The sequence below is a fragment of the Hypanus sabinus genome, chromosome 14, assembly GCF_030144855.1.
Source record: "Hypanus sabinus isolate sHypSab1 chromosome 14, sHypSab1.hap1, whole genome shotgun sequence".
In the NCBI taxonomy this organism is placed as follows: Eukaryota; Metazoa; Chordata; class Chondrichthyes; order Myliobatiformes; family Dasyatidae; genus Hypanus; species Hypanus sabinus.
Genome location: NC_082719.1, coordinates 45918554 through 45937027, shown reverse-complemented (window position 1 = coordinate 45937027; position 18474 = coordinate 45918554). Strand labels below are relative to the sequence as shown.

At 42.8% G+C, this 18474-nt stretch overlaps 1 protein-coding gene across 9 annotated transcripts in view; it reads right to left on the bottom strand.

Annotated features, from left to right (window-relative positions):
- Positions 1-18474, bottom strand: part of LOC132404711 (LIM and calponin homology domains-containing protein 1-like) — a 365397-nt gene that overhangs the window by 198641 nt on the left and 148282 nt on the right. For all 9 annotated transcript variants that reach the window (XM_059989090.1, XM_059989092.1, XM_059989096.1 and 6 more), the window contains exon 2: positions 16696-16766. In XM_059989090.1, coding sequence (XP_059845073.1) covers positions 16696-16766 — 71 coding nt within the window. The remainder of the gene's footprint in view (positions 1-16695; positions 16767-18474) is intronic.

Genomic DNA, 18474 nt, shown 5'->3' with positions numbered 1-18474 from the left:
AATTGTTGTGTAATTTAAAATGAAAAGTTTATCATTACTGACTGAGGCCAACCTAAATTAATTTCACTTCTTATGAAAATAAGTAAAAAGCTGCAATGCCTGAAATCTGAAATAAAAACGATAAATGTTGGAAACGCCCAGAAACTGGAAAAAGATACACAGTCAAACTTCAGGTCGAAACTCTTTGTTTTGGTGTTTGAATTTGGCATTTCTTCTTTGGCCTTCACCATGCTTATCAACGTGCCACAGAAAGCATCCTTTCTGGATGCATCACATCTTGGTAATGGCAACTGCTCTGCCTGTGACCGACTGCAAGAAGCTGCAGTGAGTTGTGGACACTGTGCCTCGTGGAAACCAGCCTCCCCTCTACGGACTCTTTGTACTCCTTACTGCCTTGGTAGAGCAACTGCCATAATCGAAGGCACCCCTCCCCCCCCCCCCCCCACACACACACACACACACACATCATTCCTATACTCTCCTATCGGCAAAAAGATACATAAGACTGAAAGCAGTATAGCTATCCCACTATGCTAAGACCATTCAATAGTTCCCTAGTATGAGAAGATGGTCTCTTGACTTTACAATCTACCTGGTTATGACCTTTATTGCCTACCTGTGCTGCACTTTTGCTGTAAATGTAATACCTATTCAACATTCTGTTACTGTGTTACCTTGTTCTACCTCAAAGCAATTGATCTTTTTGAATGCAATGCAAAACAAGATTTTCACTCTACCTCAGTACATATAACAGTAATAAACCAATTTACCATTATCTGTTTATTAATCCCAGTACTGCTTTAAACAGCTGACATAGACCAGTCCTCAAGCTATGCTTTTGCAACACACCTTCACAAGTTAAGCCATTAGAACCAGCACAGGTTTGGTAAACCTCGAGCCGGACCACCCCTGAGGACAATACTTTCATCAACATTTGGAAGCTAAAGCTGACATAGTACCCCACCTGGGCTCTAGCTAAGAATCTCCATGGGCTTATTCACTTTTTAAACACCACTTCTCTCAGCCCTTTCTTGGGAACACCAAACACTGATGTTATCACCAGTTTTTTTTAAAAAACGGTTACTTTGACAATGCAATGCACGCAAAATGCTGGAGGAACTCAGCAGGTCAGGCAGCACCTACGGAAATGAGTAAACAGTCAACACTTCGGGCCAAGACCCTTCTTCAGGACTAAAAATAAACAGGGAAAATGCCAGAATAAATAGGTGGGGGGAAGGGAAGGAGGCTAGGTGGAAGGTGTTAAGTGGGAAACACCAAGACACTACAGATGCTGTGGTCAAATCAACACTGACTGCTCGTTTCAACGGATGCTGCCCAACCTGCTGAGTTCCTTCTGCTTGCTTGTAAGTGATAAGTGGGCCCAGGTGGGTGGGAAAGGTCAAGGGTTCGAGAAGAAGGAATCTGATAGGAGAGGAGAGAGGACCATAGGAGAAAGGGAAGAGGGAGGGGACCCAGGGGGAGATGAGAAACATGCAGAGAAGAAGTAAAAAGGCTACAGTGGGGAATGAAAGAAAAGGGGAGGGGGGATGGAATTTTTTTTCCACAAAGGAAGCATCAATATTCATGGCACCAGGTTAGAGACTACCCAGAAGGAAATATAAAGTGCTGCTCTTCCACCCTAAGGGTGGCCCCATCTTGGCACAAGTGGAGGCCATGGACTGACATGTTGGAACAGGAATGGGAATTGGAATTAAAATGTTTGGCCACAGGAAAGCTACACTTGTGGCAAATTGAGCCGAGGTGCTCAACGAAGTGGTCCCCCAGTTTAGGGTGGGTCTCAGCAATGTAGAGGAGGCCAGACTGGGAGAACCGGACATGATAGACAACCCCAGCAGATTTGCAGGTGAAGTGTTGCCTCACCTGGAAGGACATTTGGGGCCCTGAGTGGAAGTGAGGAAGGTGGGAAATGGGCAGGTATAGCACTTTGGCTGCTTGCAGAGATAAGGGCCAGGTGGGAGATTAGCGGGATGGACAAGGGAATCGTGGAGGTAACAATCCCTGTGGAATGCAGGGAGGTGTTGGGGAGAGGTAAAGATATATTTGGTGGTAGGATCCCTTTGGAGATGACGAATGTTGTGGAGCATGATAAGTTGGACGTGGAGGTTCAGGGGGTAGTAGGTAAGGAGAAGAGGAACTCTGTCACTGTTAAGGTGGTGAGCACAGACTTATGAGAAATAGAGGAGATGTGGGTGAGAACAGCGAGAGAAACCCTGTTCTTTAAAGGAAGAAGACATTTCAGATGTCCTGGAAAGGGATCTGGAGGTAGGAGGTGGGGTGGGAGGAGGTATAGTCAATATAACCACGTGAATCGTTAGATTTTTAAAAGATGTAGTTGACAGTTTGTCTACAGAGATGGAGACAGAGAGATCGAGAAAGGGGAGAGAGGTGTCAGAAATGGACCAAGTGAATTTAAAGACAGGATGAAAGCTGCAGGCAAAGTTAAAGAAATTGACAAGCTCAACGTGGGTGCAAGAAGCAGCACCAATGCATTCGTCAATGTAGCGCAGGAAGAGTTGGGGAAGAACTAACCGGAAAGGCTTAGAACATGGACTGTTATATGTAGCTAACGAAGAAGTGGGCATGGCTGGGGCCCATGGCTACCCCTTGAGTCTGGAGAAAGTGGGAGGAGACAAAGGAAAAATTGTTGAGGATGAAAACCTATTCTGCCAGACTGAGGAGGGTGGTGGTGAAGAAGATTGGTTAGTTCTTTTATGAAGAATGCCTTTATCTCAGTTTGTTCTGAAATGTCTTTAATTTCTCCATTTATTTTACTTGGAATAGTAACATGCAGATGTTTCTGTAAGAAGAAAAAAAGAAAAGAGAAAGAAAAGGCAAGATTCCACATTTGTCTTCAGTGCTATTTAGAACATGGGCCAATCTACTTTCACAACCTGTTATCTTCCCACTGTTTGCCTCACTATGATCTTCAAAGTCCTACATCTCAGCAGCATAGAGCATGAGCAGGGCATTAGGCTTCTTGAGCCTTCCATTCCATAAAACCTTGGATGATCTGTATCTAATTTCTACTCATCCTTCTTTCTCTACATATGATTTGATACTGAATAGCCCTATCCAAGTAAATGTTTTGAATCAAATGCCTTTTAAGACGGAAAAAAATTCCTGCTGACAGCATACCTTATCAGTTCAACTTTACTTTCAGTATGCCAGAGGAATAACTCAGGTATAGAACTTGATTAATCACTTCTTCATCAAAATATTTTTGTACCATTTCACATAGCCAAGAATTGAGGATAAATCAATGCAGTTATAATGTGCAATCAGTCCTCTGAGGCTCTATTTGAGAACAATGACATAAACAAATAAACTGAACGCCTGGAAACAATTATCATCCACCATTGCCTCCCAAAGGTTATACTTCATATCAAAGAATAATATCCTTTAGTTATATTAAATCAATATGTGATATATAATGTATATTACACGGTCCTATTAATAATGTACACAATCAATTTGTAATTAACTCAAAGATAACATGAAGTGAGCAGCAAAGTTGTAATTCATTGAATAGTATTGTAAACCATAAAGGCAAGACTACTATGAACTTTTTCACAAACTTGAGACTTCATTCTAATTACATTCAGCTGTTTATTAACTTGCATCCTAAATTATGTAGATCTTTAGCCTTTCTATCAGTAATGCTGTGTGCATGCCAAGTACAATAAGCACTGGGTTGTGAAGAAGGATGTGCAGTGAAGTTGGTGGAGGATACAAGAGTCGTCTTATTGAGTTACTATTGAAGGAACTATAAAGTAGACCTTCTGATATTTAATTTGGACACCATACTTTTAAAGTGGCTTTGCCACATTAAATATTAATATAAATATTAAACATGCCAAAAAATCATCAGTCCTGTACTCCCTGCATATTTCTTTCCAACTTACACGATCCCATATTTGAAAGAAAATGGAGCCACTTTCCTGCACTAACCCCTTACTGCATTTAAGAAAAACTTCCCCATCCTGTACCTTCTAATTATAAAAACAGACTTAAAATTACTATGTCAAAAGCTCCAGCAACATTTTTTCCTGAAAATATTATGGCAAGATAATTCTCCCAAAAACACATGCTATTTTCAAAATCAACACACACAAAATGCTGGAGGAACTCAGCAGATCAGGCAGCATCTTCGGAAGAAAGTTTCTTGTTTGCCATTTTCAAAATCATTTGGATAACTCAAAGATGGAGCTCAGTTTCATTTTCTTTTTGCTTCTGAAACAAGAATATTTTCATATTAACTTAAAAATAGAAAAACACACATTAAAATGGTTTAGAACCTATGTATATGTTAATATTATATATTAATAGTTTCATACAAGTGATAGATCTTCCAGATTTGGGTTAAGGTATATACAGAATCCCAAGGACTGTAACAGAACAAGCGATTCCCTGTGCCCAGAAACAGCATCTCATCTGCAGGATGCCCACAGTTTTGATCAGCAGAAGATGTTAGCTCTGACATTACATTCACTTTTCAACCAAAGTATCCTTTGGTCATGCTAAAGTTTAAATTCATTGCAACATTTTACTTGGAAAAGACGTTTGTTTCTTTGTTCCTAAGTATAAAAGGAATTTGCTTTTCTGAATGACAGAGAGGGTATAGTGGGCACAGTGAGAGAAGTGCCATTAAACATCAAGATGAGGAGGCTCGATTCTCTCTCGCTGGTGATGATCTTTGCCTGGCAGTGTTTTGCACAAGTGCTGTCAGTGCACGCTTGATCCTGTTTAATGCAAGCACAGACAGCTGCATGGTCAAGACATTTGCGATTGCAACCGAATATTGTGAAATTGTCAGCCAACATCTCCACTCCTGTCTTTTCATGGAAGGGAGGCTGTTAATTAAGTAGTTATAGAGTCATTGAAAAGTACAACACAGAAGCAGGCCTTTCAGCCCATCTAGTCTGTGCCAAACCATTTAAACTGCCTATTAACCTGCACAGGGACATTGCTCTCCATACCCCTATCATCCATGTACCTATCCAAACTTCTCTTAAACATTGAAATTGAGCTTGCCTGCACCTCTTGCTCTGGCAGGTCGTTCCACACTGTCACGACTCTCTGAGTAAAGAGGTTTCCCCTCCTGTTCCCCTTAAACTTTTCACCTTTCACCCTTAACACATGACCTCTAGTTATAGTCCCAGCCAACCTTCGTGGAAAGAGCCTGCTTGCATTTACCCTGTCTATACCACTCATAATGTTGTATACTTTTACCAAATCTCCTCTCAGTCTTCTATGTTCCAATGTATAAAGTCCTAGCCTATTCAATCTTATAACTCAGCTCCTCCAGACCCGGCAACATCCTTGTAAATTTCCTCTGTATTCTTTCAACCTTATTTCCATCTTTCCTGTAGGTCAGTGACCAAAACTGCACATAATACTCCAGGTTCACCCTCACCAATGACTTATACAACTTCAACATCTCGGTAGCGTTCTCGCTCGGGTGTAACTGAAACGCCAAATTAAACGCCGAGATAAACCACAGTCAATGATACAAGGTCGCAGTAAGATTAACCATTTACTGTTCACTCTTCACATTAACATATGATGAAAACTGTTGATAAAACAATACAAGATTGATACAGTACTTTGTTCCCTTCTTGATATCACATTTCCATTGTAAATACTTCTAAAAGTAACTATAACTACATTACATTAAGGTGCAGTATACAGGCAGAATTTACCTACGCCATTGACTACTTTAAATACACTTCAATGCAAACTATCCGCAACTCTTTAACTAACGAAAGCATAAACATTATCGACTGTCGTTACTTTTAACAGGATCGGCGTTAACATTTTAATTCAACATATCAATTATCTATTAACTTACAGCGTTGCTCTCACTGTGATTTCTAATGCTTGCAAAACAACTTCTGCTCGGGTCTGCCTCGTGGTGAGCCCCCACCCTCGCGTCGATCTCAAACCGGTATTTTCCCACAAGACGTGGCGAAACCGGATGTGACGTCATCGCATGCCGATATATTTTACAGGCAATGAATATACTTTAAATACTTCTAATTCTAACTAGAAAATACTAACAAATGAATTACTAAGCGAAAATATTATAAACTAAATAACTGCCATAAAGGCAACACACTCCCCGCTTGACCTTCGTAAGGTCACAATGAACATAATACAAAACTTAGTCTCTAATCAGTCATTAGGTAGAAGTAGAATGACTTCTGTAACTGGCCTTTGGTAAATTTTCACATCGCCTCGGTCGGTAGTCTTCAATTCGATCTTCCTGACATGTCCATCCCCACTAGGGAATGTAGCAGTGATTCTGGCCATTGGCCAGCTGTTGCGGGCAATTTGCTTGTCCCTGAGCAGGACTAAGTCTCCAACTTGAAGATTCCTGCGGGGTTCTGTCCACTTTTGTCTGTGTTGCAACAAAGGTAGATATTCCTGTCTCCAGCGAGACCAGAACCGATTTGCCAGAGCTTGGACTTGTCTCCATTGCTTTGTGTACAAATCCTTGTCTGAGAAGTCTCCTGGTGGAGGGGGAGCTCCTGCCTTCTGCATAAGGAGCGTTGATGGCGAAAGTATAAAGGGGTTTTCTGGGTCGGAAGACACAGGTAGGAGTAGTCGTGCATTTATAATGGCTGTGACCTCTGCCATTAGGGTGCACAGTACCTCGTGGGTCAATCGGGTGCATTGCCACATCTCCGGTTTCCTTTTCAGGGTTTTTTTGTGAGGACGTGAACCGCTTGACCGCTTGCTCTTTGTTATTTGGCAAGCGCTGGCATGGTTCTCTGAAGGGTAGTGGGGCGACCCAATTATTTGCTTCATCCCTGAAGACTTTGGTGTCCATCATTTTTAAGAAGAAGACGTCTTGAGCTGATGGAGCAAGTTTATTATCATGCTCCGTTTGAGCGAAGACTGACTGGCCCAGCGTCTCGTCGGTTACTTTGCGCTTGTTAACGCCTCGTTGTGTTTCCTTGATACACATGGAACTTGTGCAGGGTTGAAAAATTGAATGGCGGCCACTCTCTAGCACATTGGTCTTGAGTGTGTTAACCATCGGTTTGTGTACGTTACCGAGACACACCTCTCCTATCACCACCCAGCCCAGATCCAGACGTTGTGCAAAGGGAGCGTTGTGTGGTCCATTGACCTGCTGCCTAACCTTGTGCACCCGGATAACATCTCTTCCTAATAGCAGGAGTATTTCTGCTTTTGGATCCAGTTCTGGGATGTGTTTGGCGACGTGGCGGAGATGTGGCTGGTGTAGCACCGCACTTGGCGTCGGGATCTCATTGCGGTTATTCATGATTTCATTGCACTCTAAGAGCGGAGGGAGACAGATGACGACTTTACCATACAGGTACTCGATCTGGACGCCTTCTGCCTTCCTTCCTTGAGTTTCCATGTTGCCTGAGCAAGTTCTAAGGTAGTATGGGAACTGCTCACTCTCAATGTTGAACAATTTAAAGAACTCTGGACTGACTAGTGAGCGATTGCTCTGATCATCTAGAATCACATAGGCTTTGATGGCCTTGTCTTTGGCTCCTTTAGGGTACACGTTAGTGAGGCAGATCTTTGAACAAGAACAGCTTGACTGAGCTTGACCGCAAACTTCTGTACAGCTTGAGCTGACAACTGTTGTCCCGGAGTGAGCCTCTCCCTCCCCGCCGTCCTGTTGTGGGGGTGAGGGAGCATTATCGGTTTGCGGTGACAGGCCAGGATGCATGGCCCCAACGTGATTAGTGCTATCACATTCCGGACACTTCACGGCGATCGTACACTCTCTAGCAAAGTGAGAGGTCGAGGAACAGCATTTAAAACATATTCTTTTCTCCTTGAGAAGGGCCATCCTCTCTTCAAGGGGTTTTTCCCGAAACGTTCTGCATCCTTTGAGGGGGTGAGGTTTGTTATGCAATGGACAATACTTGCTAGGGTCGTTGTTAGTTGTAAAGGCTTCAGTCTTGAGCACTGAGATGGGTTTATTGGTGTTGAAAGTATTCGAAGAGGATCTACCTGGCCTGGTGTCAATCGTACTGCTTCCTGGACCGATGAGGCTAGGGTCATTTCGCATCTTCGCCTCCTTGCACACAAACTTAGCGAGGTGCTTAAAGGGAGGAAATCGACCACTGTGGCCTTCTTTGTACTCTGAGGCAACAGGCAGCCACCTGTCCTGCAGCCCAAATGGAAGTTTGTCCACGATTTGTCTAATTCCGGATGGAGTATCTAGGTATACTAGACCAGCTAAGTAGCCATCTTCTTTGGCGCCTTGGATCTCCATGAGTAAATCTCCGAGTTCTCTTAACTTAATGTGATCTTTGGCTGACACCTTAGGAAAGTTTTCCAGACGTCGATATAGCGCCGCTTCAATAATTTCGGGGGACCCATAGTCCTCCCGAATTCTCTCCCACGCTTTGCTTAAGGCTAGCTCGGGTTTGTTGACGTACACTGAACGTATGCGTCTCACCTGTTCGCATGATTCTTTTCCCAGCCATTTCGCCATAAGATCCAACTCTTGGGTTGCTCTGAGCTGGACTCCGTCGATAGCGTTGGTGAATGTGGAGTACCATGCACGGTAATTTTCAGGTTTATCGTCAAACCAGTACAGTCCCGAAGTGACGAGATCCCGTCGTGCCAAATACTGCATCATGGGATCGGCTGTAAGCGGCATGCGGGCTGGGGAAATACGTTAGCGCGTATATGACTGAGGGCGTACATTTCTTATGGAATTTGCTGTCCTGAATTCGACCTCTGCATCTCTTCTCCCCAAATCTTGTAAGTTTGGTGTCGAGAAGTATTGGTCGTCGGCTCTTTCATTCTCGACTTCATCGCGGAGTTACGAGGGTAAATTGTCTTCCTCATATGGAAGTGATGCAATCGGGCCTCCCTGAGGTTCCTCATGACATGGGATGTTATCGAATACGTATGGAGAGGAAGGACGAGCCTGCCTGTCTATTTGAGATCGGACATAGTCGCTTGTGCGTTCCAATCTGGTCCTTTCTGAAGTAGATCTTACTTCGGCCAGATCATGCGTTCCTTCAGCTTCTTCTACATACTCTGCTTCCACCTTGGCAGCTTCTTCTTCTCTTTCTAGCTTCAGCACTTCCACCTCTGCCGCTATCCTTGCCATTTCCAACTGGATTTCGGCTTCTCTGGTGGCCGCTTCCATTTGGATTCTGGCTTCTCTTGCAGCCCTTTCCTTCTGGATTTCGGCTTCTTTGGCGGCTGCTTCCATTTTCAATTTTGCTAGTCGCTTGGCGTAGTCCACCCGCACATGGGCGGCATCTGCTTTAGCTCTTGCCTGGGCGGCCTTACTTGATGATGCCCTACTGCCCTTATCGCTAGGCGGCATCGACTTGATGCTGGATCGAGATGACATTGCAGCACTTGAAACACCTGATAATGCCGCTTTTTCACTGTAGCATTCTCGCTCGGGTGTAACTGAAACGCCAAATTAAACGCCAAGATAAACCACAGTCAATGAAACAAGGTCGCAGTAAGATTAACCATTTACTGTTCACTCTTCACATTAACATATGATGAAAACTGTTGATAAAACAATACAAGATTGATACAGTATTGGTTCCCTTCTTGATATCACATTTCCATTGTAAATACTTCTAAAAGTAACTATAACTACATTACATTAAGGTGCAGTATACAGGCAGAATTTACCTACGCCATTGACTACTTCAAATACACTTCAATGCAAACTATCCGCAACTCCTTAACTAACGAAAACATAAACATTATCGACCGTCGTTACTTTTAACAGGATCGGCGTTAACATTTTAATTCAACATATCGATTATCTATTAACTTACAGCGTTGCTCTCACTGTGATTTCTAATGCTTGCAAAACAACTTCTGCTCGGGTCTGCCTCGTGGTGAGCCCCCGCCCTCGTGTTGATCTCAAATCAGTATTTTCCCACAAGACGTGGAGAAACCGGATGTGACGTCATCGCATGCCGATATATTTTACAGGCAATGAATATACTTTAAACACTTCTAATTCTAACTAGAAAATACTAACAAATGAATTACTAAGCAAAAATATTATAAACTAAATAACTGCCATAAAGGCAACACAATCTCAATACTTTGATTTATGAAGGTCAATGTGCCAGAAGCTTTCTTTATGACCTTATCGACCTGTGACGCCATTTTCAATTAATTACTGACCTGTATTTCCAGATCCCTTTGGTCCATCGCACTCTTCAGTGCCCTATCGCTTACTGTGTAAGACATATCCTGGTTGTTCCTAACAAAGTGCAAAACCTCGCACTTAACCGCAATACGTTCCATCTGCCAACTTTCAGCTCATTTTTCCAGCTGTTCCGGATCCCAGTGCAAGCTCTGATAGTTTTCCTTGTTGTCTACTACACCCTGAATCTTAGTGTCATCGGAAAATTTGCTGATCCAGTTAATGACATTATCATCCAGATCATTAATACAGATGACAAACAACAATGGACCCAGCACTGATCCCTGTGGCACTCCACTGATCACAGGCCTCCAGGCAAAAAGGCAACCACTACTACCACTCTCCAGCTTCTCCCACAAAGACAATGTCTAATCCAATTTACTACTTCATCTTGAATGCCAAGTGACTGAACCTTCTTGACCAAGCTCCCATGTGGGGCCTTGTCAAATGCCTTGCTAAAGTCCATGTAGACAACAACCACTGTCTCTCTTAGCCAGGGCCTCAGTACCTCTTGAAAACATAGGTTCCTTACACCTATTATCTTTACCTTTTATTCTAACAGGCACATACAAGCTTTGTATTCTCAAAACCTCATTTTTGAAGGCCTCCCACCTACCAATTACACCTTTGCTGGAAAACAGCCTGTCCCAATCCACACTTGCCAGATCATTACTAATACCATCAGCATTGACCTTTCTCCAATTTACAATCTCAACCAATGGACCAGACCTAGCTTTTTGCATATTTACTTTGAAAATAATGGCATTGTGATCACTGAATTCAAAGTATTCCCCTACACAAACTTCTGTCACCTGCTTTGTGTCATTCCATAGCAGAACAAGTATCACACACACTCTTGTTGGGACTTGTATGTACTGATTAAGGGAACTTTCCTGAACACATTTGATGAACTCTATCCCATCCAGTCCTTTTACAGTATGGGATTCCCAGTCAATATGTGGAAAGTTAAAATCGCCTACTGTAACAACCTTATGTTTCTTCCAAAAGTCTGCGATCTCATTACAAATTTGTTCCTCTAAATCTCTCAAGATGTTGGGTGGTCTGTAATTTAACTCCATTAATGTGGTTATACTTTTCTTATTCCTCAGTTCCAACCATAACACATTGTTAGACAATTTTCCAGTCTGTCCTGACTGACTATTGTCTTGATATTTTCCCTGACTAGTAACACCACTCCTCCTCCACTAATCTCTCCTGCTCTGTCACATCTAAAACAGCAGAACCCCAGATTATTGAGCTGCCAGTCCTGCCCCTCCTGCAACCGTCTCACTAATAGCTACAATATCATAATTCCAAGTGTTGATCCATGCCCTGAAATATATGCAGCGCAGGACATTAGTCACAGCAAGCTCAACCTTCTGATTCCTCACTTTGGCCTTAGCAACATCTGTCTCCAAAACCTCTCAGCTAATTGTTCTGGCACTCTGGTTCCAATAACCCTGCAACTCTTCTTTAAACTCCTCCATGCAGCACCTGCTAGGATTTTAGTCCTCCTCCAGTTCAGGAAGATTAGACCTTAAGACCTTAAGAGATAGGAGCAGAAGTAGGCCATTTGGCCAATCAAGTCTGCTCCACCATATGGGCTGATCCAATTCTTCCAGTAATCCCCATTCCCTTGCCTTCTCCCGATACTCTAATCAAGAACCTATCTTTCTCTGCCTAAATGCACCCAATGACTTGGCTTCCACAACAAATTCCATAGATTTACCACCTTCTAACTAAAGTAATTTCTCCGCATCTCTATTCTAACTGGACGTCCTTCAAACCTGAATTCATGTCCTCTTGTCCTAGACTCCCCTATCATAGAAAATAACTTTGCCATATTTAAACTGTTCAGGCCTTTTAACATTCGGAATGTTTCTATGAGATCACCCTTCATTCTCCTGAACTCCAGGCAATGCAGCCCAAGAGCTGCCAGATGTTCCTCATACAGTAACCCTTTCATTCCTGGAATCATTCTTGTGAATCTTCTCTGAACCTTCTCCAATGTCAGTATATCCCTTCTAAAATAAGGAGCACAAAACCGCACACAATACTCCAAGTATGGTCTCACAAATACCTTATACAGCCTCAACATCACATCCCTGCTCTTATATTCTATACCTCTACAAATGAATGCCAACATTGAATTCGCCTTCTTCACCAACAACTCAACCTGGAGGTTAACCTTTAGGGTATCCTGCAGAAGGACTCCCAAGTCCCTTTGCATGTCTGCATTTTGAATTCTCCCCCCATCTAAATAATAGTCTGCCCGTTTATTTCTACCACCAAAGAGCATGACCATACACTTTCCAACATTGTATTTCATTTACCACTTCTTTACCCATTCCGCTAAACTATATAAGTCTCTCTGCAGGCTCTCTGTTTCCTCAACACTACCTGCTCCTCCACCTATCTTTGTATCATCGGCAAATTTAGCCATAAATCCATTAATCCCATAGTCCAAATCTTTGACATATACCATAAAAAGCAGCGTTCCCAACACTGACCCCTGTGGAACTCCACTGGTAACAGGCAGCCAGCCAGAATTGGGTCCCTTTATTCCCACTCTCTGTTTTCAATCAATCAGCCAATGTTCCACCCATGCTAGTAACGTCCCTGTAATTCCACGGGCTCTTATCTTCCTAAGCAGCCTCATGTGCGGCACTTTGTCAAAGGCCTTTGGAAAATCCAAGTACACCAAGATGCTTGGGTCTAGGAGCACTCTTGAGGAATTCCTGCCGAGGTATCCTGGGACTGGACCTCTGACGATCACAGCAATCTGCATTTGTGGAAGGAATAATTCAAGCTGCTGGAAAAATTACTCCTTGATGCTCACCAGTTTACTGCCTGTGTAATTGACCACACTATAGCCAGCAACAGAAGATTAACTTACTCAGTATCCGTAACACTGAAGGAAATAGATAAACTCATGATGAGGAACTGTTTATCCACCACCAATAATATCTTTGTTGGAATTAAACAGGTAGATTGAGGCAGAGCATATTATTTAAATAGATTGAAGCTTGGAACAGAGTGCAAAGAGCTCTGCAGATTCACTTATGTAGGACACTAAAAGGTAGCAGTTAACCAGAGACATAAGTGGAATATGAGTCTTTATAAATAGAGGCGTGGAATATATTGGGGCAGATATTTAGATTCAGCCATACAAAAGCCTGATCAGGTTACATCGGGGGTAAAGCTGTGACAGCCAAAGCAATAATGTTAAAAAAGATAGAAATATAGGCGACATACAGCGCTAAAACTTCGCTGGTGTCACTTTTTGAGCACTGAATCATCACTGCCTGACTTCTTATTGCTGTTTTAGAGATTGCTTTTAAAAGATCAATAAGTATGTTAATATTAATCAAAGCACAGCCTTTTTCTCATCACAGTTTCAGGAACCGCACTGTAAGCTGTTGAATTTCGCCCTGCCGCCAATCCTCACACATGCAGCTGAGATCCCACCATTATTCCAGCCTTTACAGAGTGACCTGGTGATTTCCAAGTGATTCAGTTTTGGCAACAAGAACCTTGAGAGGCTGATGACACAGGTTGATCACCCAGAGAGCAGATGTCCTCTGTTCAAGGAGACCAGGACAGAGGACAGTGAGCATGTTTACTACAGGGACACACCATTGAAAAAGGCATGTCCCTTCCAATACAGGATCGTTTCCTACCCTGACAAAAACCCTCCTGCGCCGTAGCCTAAAACTCCAGCCAGAAAGTTGCCAGGGCACCCTCAGCAGGAACAGGAGTGCACTCTAAGCAAGCCTGCAATGCAGACAAATTCCTGGTCCTACTCTGTTTGCTCTGATGATGTGATGGTTTTGTAGAGAGTGGTGATCAGCAAGCTGCTTTCCAGCCGATGTGACCTGAATTGATTCCGAGCGTGTTACCTTGATTTCCACTGCGAAAGCAACACAAGTACATGTCTGATCCTGTACCTGAGGTTTTCTAAGGTCACATACGCAACTAAGGAGTCTCACGGGGAAGCAGAGCCTATGTTGCCACCGTTCCTCTGAGAAACAGAGCTAAGAAGATACCTGCTGTGATATCCGCTGTGTTGTTCATCAAGTGTTGAATGCTTATACCTGTGTTACCTGGGGAGACATGCATTGGAATCCTATGTCATCCATTGGGAGTGTCAGATATGGGCAAACAGACATTGGGAGAAAATAATGGATGCTGGATGATGCCAAGAAAGGTCAAGCCTTCACTGTGGGCATTGTGCAGATTAAGCTGTGAGTATGTAGTAGAGAACGGTTGTCTGTGACTCCAGGTTCATAACCTTCAGTTTAAGCCTTTGATAAAGCCTTCGTAAAAGTGGAACTTCTTTTCAGAAAGTAAACAGTGACTGTCAAAAATCACACTCTAGAGAAATTTTAGACATTTACACTACTGTTAGCAAGTTTCTTTCCGCTCCTCACCCGAGCTGAGGGAGATAAGTACGGGGAAATTCAGAAATTAGGTCAAGGTAGGAAACACTTTCATTCAGAATAGTGCCTTCAGCAAGTCACTGCACACTTTAAACCAAAAGTACTGTGTCTTTTTAAGTGCATTCAAGGTTGTAATCTAAGGAAAGAAGGCAGCTAATTTTTCAGAAAGTATTCTCACATAAAACACAATGCAACAGCAATCAGAGAGCCTGTTTTAGTCATTTGAATGCAGGTTAAACTTCGGGCAAAACACTTGGGATAATTTCTTTGAAATCGTCCATGAATTATTTTATATGTACCTGTTTGGGGCCTTGTTTTACCATCACACCTGAAAATGAAGAATCTCTGATATTTTAGTACCCTTTTCAGACTACAATAGAGTGTTAAATTAAATTCCCTTAAGGTTTGAGTGGGAATTGAACCAAGATATAGTAAGACTACCAACAGAGCCATTGTTGATACACAGACATATAGGCCCTCCTGCCCAGAACTTCATTATCGTTCCTGACACCCACACCAGAATAGCCACTAGGTGCCACATCCCCAAGTAAATTATGGCTGAAGAAAAGCCGTATCATTTCTCTGCCTTCCAATCTTCCTTCCACTGCAGGAACTCGCAACTGGGGATGATATATCTCTAATACCTCTTGTGAGGAAGAAAACAAGACCTGGAAAACTACCTTGATCACTGGCTGGGTGGAAGATCGAGGTGCGGGAAGATCCCGCTGTGTGCCTATGCCTTGCTCTTTTCCTTACAGCCAGTGGAAGAAAGTTTGTTTCTGGCAGGAGACTTCCCTGCACATTTACCGACCTTCCACTAAGGAAACCAGGCCAGGGTCATGGCAGGGTCAGGGCAGTAGCTAAAATTCCTGCCCTGTCCACACGGCAGTGGGAAGAGGAGAAATCAGGCCAATATCTTGATAAAATAAGCATTGCATATTTGCAAACTGACATCAGCACTATAAGTTTTTCTAACCTACTGCAGAAATGCAAAGAACAAAGGTTCACAGAAGCCTTGCTTTGCTTTGACTGGACCCAAGGCAATAGTGGAATTCATCTGTTACAGATAAGCATGTTTAATTCTGTTAACACTAATTCTTCAGACTGTAATTCACTTCATCATTAGAATAACAGAATCTGTTGACAGATTTTTAAAGTATTTTGATGATAAACTATTAGTTTGGAATCTGTGCTCACAGTGTTTAAAAACAAAACAAAGATCCAATTCGTTCACTTGCCAGGTTCTGTTTGTGGCTTCACATATCTACCAGATGTCAGGAAATTGCAGGATTAGTTAATAATCTGAGGTTTCACAATAATTACTTATCCTTCCAACCTGTTGACCCAACTCAAACATACCTGCATTACAGGCCCATAAGTAGGTTCAATCAACATAATGTTCTGGTCAGTGCTCCAGTGTCACTGTCTATATTTTTAACATCAATGCAAATATACTTTAAGTTCAGACATCATTGTGTGTAACAGCTGGTGACCAGGCACAGAATCGTTGCTTCTGTTATTTGTCGATACTGGCACCATTAGGAAGGCAGGCTTTTGCAATGTTAGAAACAGAGGGCAAACTATATGGGCTCTTTCAGTATAAATATTTCATTTGTTATAGACTATGAAACAGTAAGTTCCACAGCCAGCAATTATAATACACAACGTGACTTGCACTGGAAAACAGCATCACCACAGAATATACTAAAGGTCAACTATGAGCCTGTGTATCTTTTGGCTATAGCCATTCTTACAGTAATTGACTTAGCAAGTTTAATTTCTGTTTAATTAAAAAGTGGGCAATAATTGCTTAAAAGTTCAGTCACTCCGGGCCATAAAACATGTTCCATATTGTGTAAACTTTGGGACCAATATATAAATAAACTTTAAACATGCTCCAAAAGTTCTGAATTCTGGCAGAACTCTGACCCTAGTAAAACAGCAAAATGGCTAAATTAGTCTCTGCTTCAAATGAGAACGGTACTTCTCACTTACTCTATCTAGTTGTTTTTCTTGAATAAATTTCTTGATGAAGAAGCATTAATTACTTACTCGCAAAGTAAAATCCCATTTTCCAGGCCTGTTCGAAAGTCTTTATCACCAAAACTTCTGCCTGTTACTTGCTGTAGATGAGAAAGGAAAACTATTAGCAGGAATATGAATAACGAACTCAATTTTCATTTATATCAGCAAATTACAATGATGTTTACTAAGACCCCGTATGACATATGAGCAAAATGAGGCCATTTGGTCCATCAAGTCTGCTCTTCCATTTCATCACGGCTGATCCATTTCCCTCTCAATTCCATTCTGTAAGACCGTAAGACAAAGGAGCAGAACTCAGGCCGGACCATAATCATGGGAAAGTATCTGTCCTCAGTCTACTCTGTGTAAAGCATATCCAAATGGAGGTCTGACATCAGCTGGAACTCCCTTCCTCTGGAATGGTGCAAAAGTAGTAGGCATTGCTTTTGGGTTCATGTTGGGAACATGTTGGGAATTTTGTCATAACTTTACCTCTTGAAAGTAGAGTTTTATTTTTGACAACACCACAAGAAACATGTAAAAGAACTGCAGAATTACCAACTTCTGTCAGAATACCTGACAGAATGTGCATGGGGGGAAACTGCTAATGACAGTGTTCCCCCATGCCTGAAGGCTTGTCCTTCTCACAGGTGGAGTTCATGGGTTTAGGATGAGTGACCTTCAGCAGCCACAATCACCTCCCTTTGTACAAGGTCTGATTTCACCCACTGGAGGATCTTCCCCTTGCTGTCCACTTACATCAGTTTTACCAAATTCCTTTTTGTCATACAGTCAAATTGCACCTTGATGTTAAAGACTCATTGCCCATCCTAACTACCCATGCAAAGAAAAGTTTAGTTCCCTGTCAAGCAAAGGTACTTCTGGGCTGCTGTTGCCGAGGGAATCTCAGAGATGAAGAGGGAGGGCAGGAAAGACTATGACTTTGAAGAACTTTGCAGTAATTATACTCCATCTGCCTGCTGCTCTCCACCTTTGGGTAGTAGAGGTTATGGGTCTGAATGTTTTTTTAAAGGAACTGAGGTGAATTATAGCCATTCGTCCTGCAGATGCCTCCAAGAGGAGCACAACCTTGTGGTGGTTTGGGGGCTGGCGTGCCTTAATGACCCAGAGAGCGACGCTGGCTGGAATCAAGGCCTTGTGCTTTAGCTCTTGTTGGGGTCACCCGTGCCAAACAGGTCAAAGGGTGGAGGCCGGATTATAAGTGGTCCACCGGACCTCCAAGTTCGGGGGTGGGGGGGGGGGGGTCAGCTCAGGGCTTAACAACCCTGACTGGTAAAACTAAAATGTTACAGAAACAGCAATGAAGAATCCTTCTACATCTGAGTGTGATGATATTCTTGATTCTCCACCCAGGACTTGCATGACTGATAGTACTGAAAATCAAGAGGAAGCTACTGGCAGTTTAAATGGTTTCGGCATGGACTAGATGGGCCAAAGGGCCTGTCTCTGTGCTGTACTTCTCTATGACATGATGAAGGAAGACCTGAACACTGCCAGAGATGGAAGACCTTCAATGCTGCCCTAATCGACAGCAGTGTAATGGACAGTAAGTAAGGAAGTCTTGCAGATGGGTCACACAGCAACCATAGGGTGCTGGTGGACTAAGGAGTAAATGTTTAGAGTTCACCACGGGATACCAATTAAACAGACTGTTTTATCTTTACTGGGGTCAAACTTCTTGAGTTTGTTGGAGCAGCACTTACACAGGGAAGTGGAAAACATTTCAACCCACTGCAGACTCAGGTATTGTAGGTGGGGAAAGGCTTTTGGGAGTCACTCACTGCC